The sequence below is a fragment of the Setaria viridis genome, chromosome 5, assembly GCF_005286985.2.
Source record: "Setaria viridis chromosome 5, Setaria_viridis_v4.0, whole genome shotgun sequence".
NCBI lineage: Eukaryota > Viridiplantae > Streptophyta > Magnoliopsida > Poales > Poaceae > Setaria > Setaria viridis.
This window is the reverse complement of record NC_048267.2, coordinates 36,191,327-36,207,830: the sequence shown is the minus strand read 5'-3', so window position 1 is coordinate 36,207,830 and position 16,504 is coordinate 36,191,327. Positions and strand designations below refer to the sequence as shown.

Here is a 16,504-nt window from a genome sequence, read left to right as displayed (position 1 = left end):
GCAAGGTAGAGTTGATAAATGCAATAGACACAGTTTATCCTCACATCTTCCGCCCATGAAGCAGTGATTAATATGATTATGCAGGTGCTTATTGAAGCCTGCAGGCCCTGCACCAAATAAGGGAAAAGTTTCATCACCTAAGATGTCGGCATGTACGTCCTCATCTGAAAAATCTTTTTCGCCGTCTGTCTCAGTGTTGACTAATGATAATAATCGTTTTGAATTTATCAAGTCCATATGGATGGCCAGTTCTAACTGATGTTTATTTTTTTTGTTTATCTGAATATTCTACGAAGTTGATTCAGTCCAAAGAATGTAAGTGAACATCAACTTTGCTGTTCAGTTTAGTGAGTGTAACCAATTTCCATAGCCAGACATTTAAGCGAGAGCCTGCATATCTTGGAACATTTCACCCAACATATGGTCCTTCAGATAATTACATTATATATATAGATCCTTCGTACTGAAACTATAATAATTCAGATTATGTTTCCACTGTGGAATTGAAATATCTTCACAGGGAGTTTAGATCATGATATTCGCTCTCTAACAGGTATCCGCTCGCTCCTACTCCCTCCGTTCCAAATTGTAAGTCATTCCAAGAATCTTATAGAGTCAAAGTATCTCAAGTTTGATTAAATTTATATGATAATATAATAACATTTATGATGTCAACTAAGTATCATTAGATTCTTTATCAATTATATTTTCATAGTATATCTATTTGATATCATAAATCTTTATATTTTTCTCTATAATTTTAGTCAAACTTGAGATGCTTTGACTCTCCAAGATTCTTGGAACGACTTACAATTTGGAATGGAGGGAGTACTTCCCAAGCACGATCATGTCCTATTGTCATATATGAGTATGTTACGCATGAACGTATACACATATGAGTATACAGAGCGCGGCGAAGCGCGCGTCCGGTGCTAGTTAACGAGGATGAAGAGAGGAAGCTTCCCATGAAGACTTAAGAGTTCCAGGCTATTTGACTGCATGTGGTAGATGGAGCTTTGTGCCGCGATAATTATTATGTGTCGTAATATTTTCTTTTAGACATCGAGTCTTTTGTAATAAATTAAATATCTCCAATAGATATTATTCCATGATTCAAAATGAAGTCTATGATACTCCCCGGTTTTCCTAGAGCTTAAATTTCTACGGAAAGGGTAGAAAATAGTAGGGAAATCGATTCACTAGAGCTTGAATTCCTAGGGAAAGGGTAGAAAATAGTAGGGAACTCATTTCCCTATAGATTTTTCGTAGGGAAAGTTTCCTAGGGAGGGATTCGGTGAGAAAGAGAACATTGCCCTAGGACACACCGAGAAACCGTAGGGAACATTTCTTTCCTTAGGATTTTAGTTCCTAGGCGAAGTTCCTGACGTGGCATTGGATGTCCTACGTGTAAAGGTACTTCTTTCTCGTGACATGGCAAGAAATATTCAAATACATATTTTTGTTTGAATTTGAATACAAATTTCAAATGGGAAGGTATTTTATGCATTATGGGCATGTACATTGCAATCTTATAGTGAACCGAACATGTTAACAACTTTTATTGGATAATTACAAATTCCATTGGAAATGATTCTCCTACAACTTTATTTACAAAACATGAAGAACATAAAAAAAATTTAAGCCTCCATCGTCTTCCTCTTCCGGGCCAGAGCCACTCTTGCGTCGTCACACCTGCAGCTTCGCTGCTCTTCTCCGCCCTGTGCAAGCTTGCCGGAGCCGAATCCGCATCCACCCAAGCTTCTCTCTGGATCTGGGAGAAGAAAAGGGAAAAGAGATATGCACGCACCACCCGGTCATTAAGCATCTGCAGATAACCAACGAACACATTGAAGCATTTCATCGAACACCCGCTGAGCACGTGAGCAAACAAATAATGAGGACAAAAAGGGAGAGCAGGAAAAGAGATTTCACTCTAGATTACTACCCGGCGACGGCGACCTGGCAGAGCTCCTCCTCGTGCAGCTGCATGCTGGCGCGGCTCCAGCTGAGCCCCACCTCCTCGCGTGGCCGTACGCCAGCGAGGCCGCACAGGAGCACTGCCACAGACGGGATGCGCTCCGCCCAGCAAGCCTCCACCCGCGCTAGGCCGCCGAAGCCGCATGCGCTCCGCCCAGCAAGCCTCCGCCCGCGCGAGGTCGCCGGAGCCGCATGCCCCAAAGACGGGATCAGTGGCGGAACTGGACAGAAAAATCAAATCAGACAAACATTTGACGAACTTAGCGATGTATTCTAATTTTTCATTATTCACACGAAGCATACACTAGCTAACCAGGACTCTATATAGTAATTAATTATGCAACAACAATACACAAAAGCGAATAAATTTGCAAATATGATATATATCTATATATTGTTCATTTAAATTTCACCCGTAATTCTTCACCGTATTGAAATAATCAATAATCTAAACTATCAAACTATCATGACGTTCATTGCAATCTCTCTCAATACGAGACAAGAAATTGAATGGAAAATAGTTTAGGGATATAGATTAGTGAAATAGGCTTGCTAGTTTAGGGGATATATTACATTGCTTGCTCACAAAAGGTAGTTAAAAAAATTGGTTTCCCCTGCCGGCCACCCCCAGTTCTACCACTGGACGGGATGCGCTTTGCCCGGCCAGCCTCCGTTCGCATGAGTTCCCAATCTGGACCTGAGAGAAGAGGGAAAGGAGAGGAGAGGGAGCGGGTGAAGCATTTATGTGGTTTTGCTATATTTTCTAAATAGGAGCTAGCGTTTTTGGATGTCACGAAATTTTTTGGTTCGTGGCAGACTAGCTCCCTGCGGCTCAGTAGAGATTCGTAGGGATATATGCCACGAGTGCGTTTAAGTGTTAAGTGGTACGGATTGCACCCATCTCCTAATATTATCCTACGAAAGCCTTAGATTCTTATGGAAGGAGAAGTTTCCATACGATTTTAAAATCTCGTTCTAGGTAAGCAGTATTCCCTACGATCCGCTAAATTTTCCTATGGAAAGAATAAAATCATAGGGAAATCAGGAAATTCCAGTAGTGATATGTGAACGATTGATCTTGATCCTGTGAACGCTGAAATCAACCGCGTATGGAAAATGGTTTTCGTAGGTGAACAATTTGTAAAAAGAATTAGAGGCGATTCCTTTAGAGAACAACCGTGTGGAAATATGCAATTTTCCATTTATTTCTACAAGCGACTTGTTTATGTCTATGAAAATCGTATATATTTCCGCGAGGCCTTGGATTACACACAAGTGTCTAGTAAACGTTTATGGAAATGGATTACCGGCCTCTAGAAACCGGATCATGTAGTGGTAGACTGGCAGGGGTGGGGGAGCAGTATGAAGAGGTATAGCGCTCGCCATACGTTGATTTCGCCGTGAGTAGTACGCCCTACCCTATGGATCTCACCGTCCGCCCGTCCGCCATTGCTCGCTGGGAAACGCCTACACGTCAGGAAGACGATGAGACAGCGAACCGTTATTTGGGCTAATCAGCTAATTGCCTAACGGGCTTCAATGTGGGCTTAATAGCCGGCCCATCTGCTCTGCCTCAGTGTCTGCGGCGGCCTCGCCGGCCGAGTCGCCGTCGCCACTCGCTAGCGCTTACCCTGGCCCGGGCGACGCGCGATGCTGGCATGGTGCGCAAGGGCGCGGAGTTGCGATGGGGCGGGTCGGCGATCCGGCAGTCGGCAGGCTCTCAGCAGCCGAGGCGCCGAGCGGCGCACGAACTGCTGCCTCTGCCGGCGTGGGCGTGGGCGCATGGTCGCGTCCACGCTCTGGCGTGGCGTGGACACTGACTCCGGCGACTCCGAGCGGGAGCAAGCGAGGCAAGCAGGTATAACCGTATAAGTGGTCCGTTGCCGCTTAATTGTCTTGTTCGCTTCTTCATGTGTTCCGTTCGTTCCAGCGGTGATCGCCTTGGTTGGTTAATTTAGGAAATAATGAAGCACGGTGAAACTTGAAAGTAATTCGGCGAAGATGGATGGAAAAGGCGCCAATGCCGAAATGAGAAGTGCATATTTGAATTGCAATTTATTCACATGCAAATTTGACATAAAATTATTTGTCATTTGTGTTATTCATCATTTGTCTCTTGACTTCACTTTGCATCTTTTTGTGTACTGTATCCTAAATGTTGGATCGTTTCTATACATATATGTTATTTACTCCTGCCCTAGGTTTCATCCTTGGTGGATCATTGCATCTTGTGTGTGTACAGACTACCTTAATTTTAAATCGCGATACCATAGTTTGATTCTGTCCTCTGCCACTCAGTAGCGGTGACTAAAATCAGTCAAACCCAGTGATTGGAACTCTTTTTACATGCCAACTTCCTTAGGCAAGACATATTCCGGAATCAAAACACCAAGATCATTACTTTAATTTTTCTAGGCATGACATGTTCCAGATTTCCAGAATCAACACCAAGATCATACTTTAAGTTTTCTATCTTATTCATAAATAATATCAAGCAGAGGAGTGATAAATATTCTTGATCTCGTCATACATATGAGGTGGTACTTAAAGCTGCGCGTAACAGACATTAGGGTGCATTGATACTAATTCCATGCACATTATTTCAAACCATTCACTATATTCCATAGCACGATCATGTCATAGTTGTAGTCTGCTTTATTCCTTACGAACTTTCCGGCCTGAACCTTCTCCCCCAAGATCCTGCTTCCCTTTGGCAGTTGAAATATGTGGCGGCCACAATGTCTAGGTGGTATTGACGTGCGAAGCTCTTGCAATTGAAGTTATGTCGCATGTCTGGTGCAAAAACTGTCCCCCTGCCAAGTTGTCGGAACAGCACAAACACCATGCGGTGTATACCAGATCTTGGTTCTGGCCTTTCGTAGAACATGAGCTCCTGACCTGCAAAACGGCTCTGGTATTAAATTTATAATTATGAATCCAGCGCTTGTTCACAATGCTAAAACAATTTTCACTTTATTGGTACGATGTATCGATTCCTCTTCTATCCTAGACAAATCAATGTCACTCATACAGGGTCTGGTTTCATAGCTTTTGCAAATTAAGTCAGCCAGCCTACTTAACATATAAGTACAGATAGAATTGGAAAGAAGAGCATTATATACCATCATAATATATAACACACTATGCCAAATTTCAAAAGTTTTTCTCGAACAGCCAAATTTCAAAAGTTGCTCGTATTATAGACCACATATGGTGGGTACATAGTTAAACTTAAAAAACGCAGTAACCACTTAATTATATCAAAAGTGCTTTTGTTTTGTTTTATAGATTCAAACATTGCATTGGCCTGAAATGATAGGTTTACTAGTATTTCCTATCTTAAGGTGGTCCATGTTGGGCTCTGATGTTTGCTTGTAGACTTGTGGTTCAGGTTTACATTTCCTTGCATATATAAGTTAACTTGTCCAAAATCGATTGTTGACCTACGGATAAGCAGTAAAGTTGGAGACTTGCTAGAGCATTTTTTTTTTACTTTGGAATGTGAAGGTGTGCTTCTTTAATTTTCTGACATTATATAACGGATCAGAGTGTGGGAAATTTGAAATTGCATGTACATGCTCTAGATCCTATAGAAAATTAGCTTCATATAGCATTCGTTTTATGGCCACATTATTCATTGTAGGTTGTAACTGCTAGCAAGTGGTAGGTCAATTTTGTTGATAGTGAGTCAATTAAAACTTCTGAGAATATTTTGCAATCTACAAAATCCTGCTGAAAAATGAAGAATCTAGATGGGAAAAGTGGTTTCAAGAGATCATACCAAAGCTGGCTCCAGTTGTTCCAGGAATATCTATCACCATCCTACATGCAGCACACATTATATCAAAAGAGAACACCAGTTAAAGGGATCTAAAAGGTAGACAACAAATAAGAACCTAGAATGTGCGCCATGCCATCACAATAGTCAAGGTATTTAGCTCACCGCGGAAGGTAAAGAGACATTGCAAACCTGGCATTGGACTTACCAGTGTAAGTACTCCCTCAGTGATGGGTTGCTTGGGCTTGGGGCATCTGGATCCACCAATACCTTTTTGCAGATGAAGAACAAAAAAAATGGAACGAGGGATTGAGTTTAAACTTCTCAAGTTGTAGTTACATTGCCAATATATAAAAGGATGGTGTTATGGTGCCACATAATATATAGCATATCATCTTTGCTTACCAGTGTATAGAACACCCTGAGGTCAGTGCCCCCAACATCAACTCTTGGCTTATTCACAATTGCAGATGGTTTCAGCTCAGCACCTGCTAGAAGTAGCCTATTGTTGTAGGTTATTCTGAGGGGGACAGTTGGTGTAAATGCATCCAACACATCCCGTATCACATGGGCCAAAACCAAGGGTTCCACATCCGACATTTTTGGAGAACAAGTGTCTGTTGTTACCTCGCTCAATGTCGACTTGGAGAAGCCAGGTCCAAGCATGAAGTACTTATAAAGCGCGTACGATGGTTGTTATCATCACCTTTTTTAAAGACGAGATAGTAGCGTTATGTCATGCTGCCGCACAACACTGTGTTTCCACTGGTACAGAACTCGGTATCAGTCCCGGTTGGTAGGGTGCAAATCTTCCGGTTGAGTGATCCGGGACAAAAGCTAGGTCACGGGTCACCACGCTAGGCGCCGCAAAAAAAAAAAAGAAATCCCTTGTATCCCCCTATATAGTCACAAGTCACACGATTTTTCACGCGAAATATGCGCGTGCGCGCTGCGTGGAATTCGAACCCATGACCTCCATGCCTCGTGTGTAGCTTTCTTCCCATCCCACCTACACAACACATCTAACTATATAGGGGATGCAATCCTTTTGTATTAACTCGTGTGGATCCTCTTTTATCCCGGTTGGTATTACAAACCGGGATAAAAGGGGTTTTTTTTATCCCGGTTGGTGTTTCAAACCGGGATAAAAGGCCTCTCGAGGTCTTTTTTTTTCCACTAGCCTTTGCAACCGGGATAAAAGGTCCCGGTTGGTAAGCCTCCCGCCAGTGACCGAGCTTTAGTCCCGGTTGGTGAACCTTTTGTCCCGGACCAACTTTAAACCGGGATAGAGCTTTAGTCCCGGTTGGTGAACCTTTTGTCCCGGACCATCTTTAAACCGGGATAAAATGGGGCGCATGAAAGGTGAGTTCTCTACTTGGTGTTCATGATATCCGTAATATGTTTTAGCGTACATATTTCTGCCACTTTTACATGTTACTCCTAAGGCATTTTAGCATTATACTTTTTTGGTTTACTAGAGAAAGTCTGGCAGTCTAATGTAATCAATCAGTCATTCTGTTTGCGGGCTTGCGGCAAAGTCATTTGCATCACTATATATCTTTTGACGTAGAATCTTTTTGTGTTCTGGGGATAACTAATGCTAATGCATGCATAACACTTCTTTTTGTGACTTTAATGTATATATGTATGTTTTCATTAGGCTTTATCATCACATTAGTTTTTGTTATTGCTTCATCATTAGAAAACTTGTAGACCTTGTTTGTTCTAGGTAAATGCTTAGTTCAAAATTAGTAGCTGGATTTTAAGAAAGAGAAGAGGCTTATTGTTACCAGAAAAATAAGTAGACATTCATGAGCATTTTTAAAGAATATGTATATATAGATATTAGAGTTGATGCCGAACTCTTCTCAAGTTAAATGGGCATCTTTTACAGTTTTATGCAATTAAGCCTCTACAATTTGGTGGGCTATAGTTGGATCATGTAGAGAACCTTTCTCTATTATGTCTCTACAATTCCCCAGTTTATATGCATCCACAAAAGCGTTATAGTGTGTACAATATTTTACTTCCATATTGGTGTTGCTTTATCCTTTTAACTTACCTTAACCGAAACAAATTATGGATCTCAACCATCACACAATGAGCTTTCAGCTCGCTTCATATGGCGGCTTATGTAGTAGGTCATCGATGCAGATTTTCTCTATGTAATCATGCTGATTTTGTCTGGCATGTGAAATTGTTCTAGCTGTGCATTCGAAATTGAATATTACTTCCGTTCTTTTCACACGATAAGGATTCTCCCTGGTGCTAGGAAAAGTAGAATCTACTACCTCTTTTTTCACATGGAGGGGGTAAAAATTGCATATGTACCTTAAAGTTGAGGGTTGGAAACAAACCAGATATAAAGAACCATATGCATGTCCATTTTTTATTACATAGTGCAGAGTTGAATGTATGTAGTAGCTCTGCATGCCAACTTGAGACAAACCGTGGCAAACATGAGTTCAAATTATTGTTACAAAGGGAACAATCTTAGGTTTATAAGTAAATGCTACATAAATAAGTAGCCAGTGTATATCATTCCTTTATCTTGTCAGATTTTCTTATACTGGTGAACTAGATATTATTTTATACCCATCTATAGCCTTTGCTTAAAAGTTCTGATATTGGTTCTCTTATGATTCCATCTTTCCAATGCACTTCGGTGTGGTTGTGGTTGAATGATTGCGCATAATATCTGATACATCATTCATGAAAGGAATATCTGTTCTTCGTAGTCCATGTCTACTTTAATTTCAAAGCCGAAAAGTGGAAGCATCTATTTTTTTCTTGAAGATAACAATGTTCTCCAAAAGGGCAAACGGCTAAGAAGCAAACAATCTGAACGTCCATTTCTCTCTTTCTTGTTATCCTTACTGAGTGGATTCAGCTCATGATGAAGCTGATAGTCCAACATTGATATACCAAATTGGTATTTTGTATTACTCAGAAGAAGCTGTTCTTTGAAGGCTGGCAGGCACCAAAGGCATTAGTGATCTGGTCTCTGCTCGACCGAGGGTTAGCAGCATCTGTTGATGAGGGGTGGTCGACCTTTAAATTTTTTAACGGGCACATATGTAACTTAGAACATGTGATGTGTGTAATGTTGGTGTGTGTGGTGTTTTATGGCTATATAAGCCTTTTATCTCCTTTCTTGATACGTAGCTCTCCTGCGTATTCCAGAAAAATTCTGTTTATTATTGATATCTTTGGGCTGCGATTTTTAATAATTGCCTATCATATCCAACAAGAAAATTTTAATCTTGCAACCTATTGGTGGCCAGGCCATGAAGCCTGTAAGTCACTGCTCCAATTTTCCTTTTTGGCGAAAATAAATTTCCTTCATCCACTCAAACGTGGTTTAGTGTCAGACTGTCAGCCGGGGTTAATTCAGGCTGAAGCAGGCGGCTGGGATGGCCGGGCAACCGCCCGGACCCCGGAGGAAGGAAGCCACATCCCGCATGTGGTGGCGTGACCGCGGACGCGGCCGATTCGTCGGGTACGCGCTTTCTGTTGCGTGCTTTCGTGCTGTGTGATCTCCTGTCTGTTCTTCTTTTGAAACTGCCACTGCCATCACCCTTTATGCTAGTTTGCAGTATGCTCCAACTCCAAGCAAAGTCAGCCAATGCTACCATAGCATGCATGAAGCAATTAGAAAGAAGCTGCAGCCTGCAGCTCGAAAATGTTCGCGCGACTAGATCAGCCATCGGCGATGGCGCCCTTTCAGCCCTGGAGAGGGTAGCTAGCTAGCTGGCTATGTGATCCCTCCTGTTTCAGGAGGCGCGATGGCCTGTGTCCAGCGGCATGATGCGTACCGTCGGCAGTAATATTCTTGGCGAGATGCCCTTCCTGATTCCGTCAAGGGTATTAAACCCCTTCGTCGGGTATATTTTTTCGAAAAACTTCAGATGAGCATAGACGACGTGTAGCCAAGACATGTACTTATCTTCATTCCATCAGTAGGAGACTTGCAAAGTTCTTGTAGAATACACTGGCACAACTTGGCATTTGATATCCAGTCTGAACCGACGATTTGGACCTAGCAGCAACCGTCTGGACGCCTAGCAGCGTCCGTCATCGTCGTTCTTTTTTTTAATTTCTGCAGCCGACCAGAACCTGAACTCCCCATCCAACGTCGCTTTCAGGATCTTGCAAGCCGTTCACGAAAAAAATATTCTCAGATGATCTAGGCTTCCATTCTAGATAACCCAAAACACGTCGGCTCTCAGATCCTGATGCTGCTGCCGCGGCCGCCGCCAAGGTATGGTTTGTTCCGCGTAGCGGTGACGAAACCGAAGGCTTGACATCATCGCCGCGGTCCTTATCCTGCCACACCTAAAAGCTCTTTATCTTATTTGCGGCACAGCGGCGGCAAGCTGCTGGTTGCAATGTTATTGGTCGCTAATAACTGCTCTCACCTGCAGACAGATTGCAGACATCTCCAACATGTCATTTTCTATTAGCACGAGTATCCAACTTGTCTTGGAGGTGTTTGATGATGCATCACCTCAAGAACCCTGTAATCCTGAGATTTAGCTAGGCTAAGTCATGTCAGCCGCTGCCGACCTGAGAGTGACCTTTGCAAAGTGCATGCCACCCTAGCTGTTGGTGAAGTTTGGTTTGGAAAAAAAAAAGAACAAAAGAAAAGGCTGTTGGTGAAGCATCAGATGTCATGTGATCACATCGTCCTTGAATTTGAGTTCAGAACTTTGCCACTAATATAAATTGGTTGCTCAAATTTTTATTTGAGTATAAATTGGTTGCCAAATATACTTCGATGATAAATGCTTTTTCAGATTAGTCCACTCACGGTCGATGAATGGATTCTAGAGGGGGCGATTAGTCCAGTCACGGATCACGATTCACGATCTGGGCTTGCAGCATAGCACGTCAGCTCCGACCTCCTCCGAAAGAAGAGGCACAGGCAGAGGCAGCGTAGCGGCGTAGCCGGCGAAACAGAGCCAGAGCCCACGTCAACTCCGGTTGAGGCGGGGCCCAGCTGCCAGGGACTCACCGTCCGCGCGATATCCCGTGGCCGTTGTTTCCCATCGGGTTCATACCCGGGAGTTCGTTGGCTGCCTGCTGCCAGCTCAGCAGCCACCCACCCATCCCATGACCCACCGCACCCTACGGCCTACGCCAACAATTCCCAGTGTTATTCCAGGTTCCACTCCCAAACCCCCTTCCGATTCGTTCATCGCTCGCTCGCTCGCTCGCTCGCACGCACGCGCCCGCCGCCCCCTCCCCTTCTCCTCTCTTCCGCTCTGTGAATTCCACGCCCCGTCACCCGAAAGCCTCCGATCCGATCTCCGACCCTAGCGTTGCCGTCAGTCTCCATGGAGCCGAAGCCTCCCACGCCGGCATCTGGGCCGTTGACGCCGCGGTTCAGGCTGGGGAAGCAGTCGTCGCTGGCGCCCGAGTGCGGCGGCGAGGGCGGTGCCGGCACCGGCGCGGGCTCGGCGGAGGGGTCCGCCGAGGCGAACGGCGTCATGAGCTTCCAGCTGATGTACCTGGCCCACGAGGGCAACGCGGAGGGGATCCGCGAGCTCCTCGACGGCGGCGCCGACCCCAACTTCCGCGACTCCGACGGCCGCACGGCGCTGCACATCGCCGCGTGCGAGGGGCACGCCGATGTCGTCGAGCTGCTCCTCCAGCGCGGGGCGGAGGCCGCCGTCGAGGACCAATGGGGCAGCACGGTGCGGCCTGCTCAAGTTTTTGCTGTTTTTTTTAATAACTCCTTTTGCTTGCGTTGGATGAGGACCTCAAAATCCTTTTCTTAGAGGAAGATCTGGCAATAACTTCGACTTTATGTGCCAAAAAATCGTATTTCCAATGACGCAATGTATATGCTAGGCACGTGGAACATAGCATCTAGATAAAATTGTTTGTGCATATATGTTTTGTTGTGAATTGCTGCATTAGTTGAGCGTTGCTACTATCTGGCAGCCTTTGGCGGATGCAATGCATTATCAGAATCATGATGTGATCAAGATCTTGGAGAAGCATGGCTCCAAGTATAAGGTAATAAGTCACACATGTGTCGCCTCTGCCTGATGCTCTGTTTTGTTCAGGTGTTCTGAACATTCGCTTCTTTCTTGAAGATTGCTCCTATGCATGTGAACAATGTTCGTGAGGTTCCTGAATATGAGATTGATCCTTCCGAGCTTGATTTCAGTAATGGCAATGATTTGTCCAAGGTTCGTATATATATACCTTCCCTTTCCTTTCACATGAGCATTTTACGAATTGGTTGTCTCTAGCACTAATAAGCATACAATTGAACAATCAGATGCTATTGAATTATTGATTTTAGATCCTACTTCATTTATCTAAAGTTTCAAAGCTGTACTTCCACCATCAGATTTCATTGGCATTATAAATCAGTAGCTGTTGTTTCAATCTTCTTCTCAGGGCACATTTAGGAAAGCAACATGGAGGGGCATTCCAGTTGCTGTTAAGAAGCTGGACGATGATCTACTTGTGGACGAGAACAAAGTGTGCGTAGTTTCGATTTATTTCTGGCCTGTCTTGGCTTTATTTAACATTTACCTTCTTCCTCAAGCTATATTATCCTGATAGTTTGGATGTATTACAGGAGGGCATTCAGAGACGAGCTTGATGTGCTGCAACTTATACGGCATCCAAATGTAGTGCAATTTCTCGGTGCTGTGACACAAAGCAATCCAATGATGATTGTCATGGAATTTATGCATAAGGTTTGTCTTAAGAGCAATATGCTTTTAGAATCTGCATTTCTTTTTCTAAACTGAGAAGCCTATTTGATTAGTCACTATATGAAGCAATGCTGTAGCTGAACCTTCATATTATTCTAGTTAGGGCAGTCCTAACCCAAGACACTAGCCATAGTTTCCATAAGCTCCACATCATCAAGAAACTAGTACTAGACCCATAGTTTCCATAAGCTCCACATCATCAAGAAACTAGTACTGGACACTACTCTTCCAATGCAAACACCACTATTCCATACTTGAATTTAATACTACTCATCTCTCATTATGTCTTGGATGGTGTGTAGAAACTAGGTCTCGTGCAAGACCTGGTATCCTTCTCTTTCTTCATTTACTCCCTTGCCGCATCATCCTTTGTCCTAGGTGGTAGCTCATTTAATTCTATGGACACCATCCTAGTCATTGGGTTGGGACTGCCCTTATCTGGCCATGTATCTCGTGTTTAATGTCTTTTTACTCAATTGATGATATTTGATGACCTTGTTAAAGTTTCTTAATGAGTTGTGGTTATATTTGACTGACTGACTATGTGAAATAAGTTTTTACCATGTAGTAGCAGCTTCTTTCATTGTGACAATGTTTGGCCAGCAATAGATCAGTGCAAATTATCAATTCCTATTTCGTTCAACTTTGTGATCTTTGTTATACTAAAATAACTTATATGCTATATGTTGACTTTCCTAACTACTCCTTCTGTGCCATAATTTCTGTAACATGGAGTTCGGAATCCAACTTTATGTCATTCATGGGTGGTTGAGAATAATCAAAATGTTTATTTCAGGGTGATTTGCGCACTCACTTGAATAAGAAAGGAGCTCTGCCACCATCATATGCAGTGAAGTTAGCTCTTGATATTGCAAGGTTTGCCAGCCATAACCTGGATATGAGATAAACTCTCTAGGACTACTGTGTTTCGTTGTTAACCCGTGTGCCTTTGTGAATTGTAACAGAGGAATGAGTTACTTACATGAGCATAAACCTCAAGCGATCATCCATCGTGACCTTGAGCCTTCGTGAGTACTTTGTGGTTACTTTCTTTTTAAGTGAAAATTGCTTGCGTCTTTCTCTGCACACCCCATGAGGTGCTTAAGTACCTGGTTTGTTAAAAAGACTTTATATGCCCATTGTATAAGCTAACAGGAATATATTGAGGGATGACACTGGACATCTGAAGGTGGCAGATTTTGATTTGTGTAAAATGCTAAAATGGAGAAGAAAAGTTAGAGAAGAGAAAGCAGTAACTTCTCCAGGCAATGCTTGTAAGTGGACTTTATCATTCGCCACGTTAAATTAGTGCTGACCTTTGCCCCCTTTTGCCTTCTTTATCAACTGTTAATTATATATGTCACAGGTAGGTATGTGGCTCCAGAAGTCCTGCGAAATGAAGAGTATGATACCAAAGTGGATGTATTCTCATTCGCTTTGATACTTCAGGAGGTAAGTTTTGATATATAACATTGTGCATTTCTCTCCCACGCAGTAGGTAGTTTTATGCATTTCTGTGTTCTCTAAAATCTAAATATTGCTACCGTCATATTTATATGGTAGTGGGCATTGTTATGAAGTTTTCTGCTAGTATCTTTATTTGATTAACACTGTTGTTTTTTTAAACATAAGAATGACACTTCAGCACCAAAATCACCCATATGGTCATTATGTTCATAGTGTTCTTAACTTTTGCAGATGATTGAAGGGTGTCTTCCTTATTATGATAAGAGAAATGATGAAATCGAGAAGGCACACAATTCTAAAGAAAGGCCGCCTTTTAGAGCTCCTCCAAAGCATTATGCTCACGGGTTAAGAGAGTAAGCACTCATTCTTTCCTCTGTTTTCTCCTACAGTGGCAATTACTAACTCCATTAGAGCATTAGTGTGGCTTGCTTTGCATTCTGAACTTTTAGCAAACATGTTTCTGCAAACGATGCTAAATCTGACTACTTGTATGTGTGAAATTTAATGTGTTCTATTTCCTCCATGTGCCATTATAGTTGGTGAATTTGTTCTTGAAAATTTAATTCTGACGTGTTTGCCTGTCCTTTTGACACCAATTCAGGTTGATTGAGCAGTGCTGGAGTGAAAATCCTGCGCACCGGCCTGATTTTAGAGAAATCATCAACCGGTTGTCTGCTATCCAAAATGAGATAGCTCAAAGAAACCGTTGGAAGGTAACAGTTCATGCCTTTTCATTGTGTTCTAAGTGCCCTGTGATAGCATAAGGCGGATTGTTCTAGCAAGAAATGTTCTTATATTCGTCAGTGTTGTGTATGAACAGGTGAGACCTCTCAGATGTTTCCTGAGCTTTGAAGGAATGTGGAAGAAAGATCGCAATGAGGGCAGCACCACCCGTTCATCACGTTCGTCAAGATCCAATTTTTAACCCCCAGCAAGCTGTTAATTTCATTTAGAGGATCATATTGATGATTGCTAGAAAATATACTCAACTGTATATCATATCTTTGTGCTCTGAACTTCTGAAAATGGATGTTTTGTAACTGGTTGATTCTCAGCTGATCATAGTTGTATATCAGACTTTTATCCCTGGGCCCTGAAAGAAGGATTCTTTGGCACTGGCCCCAGCCTCATGTACAGATTGTTGCCGGCATTTTGTTGTTTCTTTAATTTAATACAAATCAATAGAGCTGCTGCTGGGTTGGTGCAATACAATTGTTTCGGCATCTTCTATACTCCCATCCGATTAGTTTGTAAACATCTGTTACTTTTTGCTAACATCAAAATGTTTGTCACCGTTAGCTTTTAGCCATTTGGTCATTTGTCTTGTTGAAAAGATTATGTGGATACTTTTTTTTGTCCGTTTTATTGTTATAGGTATATATTTGCACAAAGTTTTTTTCAGTGAAACACATGGTCAGTGGTCAAAAGTCAAAGGTAACCAATATTTAGGAACAGAGGGAACACTTGTGGAGTATGTGCAAGGTTGGACCGTTGTTTGAGACAATGTTCTTCATTTCTCTAAACAGCTTTGATATTTGAAATTACTGCAACTCCCGCCGTTTCAAATTGTAGACCGTTTTATTTTTTCTAAGTTCATATATTATTATGAGCAAATTACCTCAGTACTACAGAAATTTTGATGACTTCCTTGTGTGCCATAAAACTTTTTGAATTGCCCTTAGTACTATAGAAATTTTGATTTATCCCTTATATGACATTTTTGTTAGGGTTCCATTTATTTTTGACGTTACCCGGATGGAAGATGCACTGATATTAGGTGAAATGCCATTTTTGCCCTTGTTACATTAAGCAAAGGGCTTATTACATGAAAACCTTATCTCTTTTGACCACGTGCTCCCCCATCCTCTCATCTTACCCCTTCCCGTCCCAATCAACTGGAGCCGTGGGGTGCCGGTGATGCGGCCCCCATGGTCCCCTCGCGACCCTCTCGCACCGCCCCTTCATGCATAGTGTCACGAGAGTTGCATGATTTGTAAGGAGAAATTTATGATATGTGTCTTTGTGATGAGAGATTTATACTCATGTGGCTTATCTGATATACTCCTATTATTTTGGTATGTATGTCATGGTGGCAAAATTGGTCTGTATGATACTCATTTGTGATGAGAAAACTAATGCTCATGTTTAATGATTAATATGTTATTTATCTGGCCTATATGTTAATACATCAATTTTTGAGTTGTATGTGATATACGTGATGGCCTGTGTTGTCTCTATATGTATTTACTTGGTCTACTTCATCTGAATATGGCATGTAAGGGAAATGGCTAAATTTTACTTCGTTCTATTGGAGGGGTAAATGAATCTTCTCTATGTCTGTTTAACTGTACCATAACAGCTTATGGATGGAAATGGCATACAAGGGATAAATCAAAATTTCTATGGCACTAAGGGCAGTTCAAAATTTTTTGTGGCACGCAAGGAAGCCATCAAAATTTGTGGCACTGAGAGAATTTGCTCTATTAGTAAAAACTATGTAACTAAAAAAGCTAAGACGAGCCATAGAAATTTGAAACGGAGGGAGTAC

General features: G+C 42.4%; 2 protein-coding genes across 2 annotated transcripts; one reads left to right on the top strand and one right to left on the bottom strand.

The window, feature by feature from the left end:
• Nucleotides 1-4,433: 4,433 nt before the first annotated feature.
• Nucleotides 4,434-6,407, bottom strand: LOC117855226 (protein HEADING DATE 3A). Its single transcript, XM_034737533.2, has 4 exons — nucleotides 6,161-6,407; nucleotides 5,964-6,025; nucleotides 5,759-5,799; nucleotides 4,434-4,875 (listed from the first exon to the last, which is right to left on the bottom strand). Exons 1-4 carry the CDS (start codon nucleotides 6,353-6,355, stop codon nucleotides 4,640-4,642), a joined length of 534 nt encoding a protein of 177 aa, XP_034593424.1. The 5' UTR covers nucleotides 6,356-6,407; the 3' UTR covers nucleotides 4,434-4,639.
• Nucleotides 6,408-10,846: 4,439 nt separating this feature from the next.
• On the top strand, nucleotides 10,847-15,106 carry LOC117858697 (serine/threonine-protein kinase 12). The gene is made up of 12 exons (XM_034741818.2): nucleotides 10,847-11,451; nucleotides 11,702-11,776; nucleotides 11,857-11,952; nucleotides 12,167-12,252; nucleotides 12,351-12,471; nucleotides 13,286-13,365; nucleotides 13,455-13,517; nucleotides 13,645-13,763; nucleotides 13,856-13,941; nucleotides 14,188-14,309; nucleotides 14,558-14,669; nucleotides 14,777-15,106. Exons 1-12 carry the CDS (start codon nucleotides 11,092-11,094, stop codon nucleotides 14,879-14,881), a joined length of 1,425 nt encoding a protein of 474 aa, XP_034597709.1. The 5' UTR covers nucleotides 10,847-11,091; the 3' UTR covers nucleotides 14,882-15,106.
• Nucleotides 15,107-16,504: the final 1,398 nt, after the last annotated feature.

Bases quoted from the DNA above. Each gene is read 5' to 3' on its own strand.
- LOC117855226 (XM_034737533.2), bottom strand. From the start codon at position 6,355: ATGTCGGATGTGGAACCCTTGGTTTTGGCCCATGTGATACGGGATGTG. The intron at 6,026-6,160 runs GTAAGCAAAGAT...ATCTGCAAAAAG, and splicing joins TCAGGGTGTTCTATACACTG to GTATTGGTGGATCCAGATGC. The intron at 5,800-5,963 runs GTAAGTCCAATG...TGCTGCATGTAG, and splicing joins CTGAGGGAGTACTTACACTG to GATGGTGATAGATATTCCTG.
- LOC117858697 (XM_034741818.2), top strand. From the start codon at position 11,092: ATGGAGCCGAAGCCTCCCACGCCGGCATCTGGGCCGTTGACGCCGCGG. The intron at 13,366-13,454 runs GTTTGCCAGCCA...GAATTGTAACAG, and splicing joins TTAGCTCTTGATATTGCAAG to AGGAATGAGTTACTTACATG. The intron at 13,764-13,855 runs GTAAGTGGACTT...TATATGTCACAG, and splicing joins AACTTCTCCAGGCAATGCTT to GTAGGTATGTGGCTCCAGAA.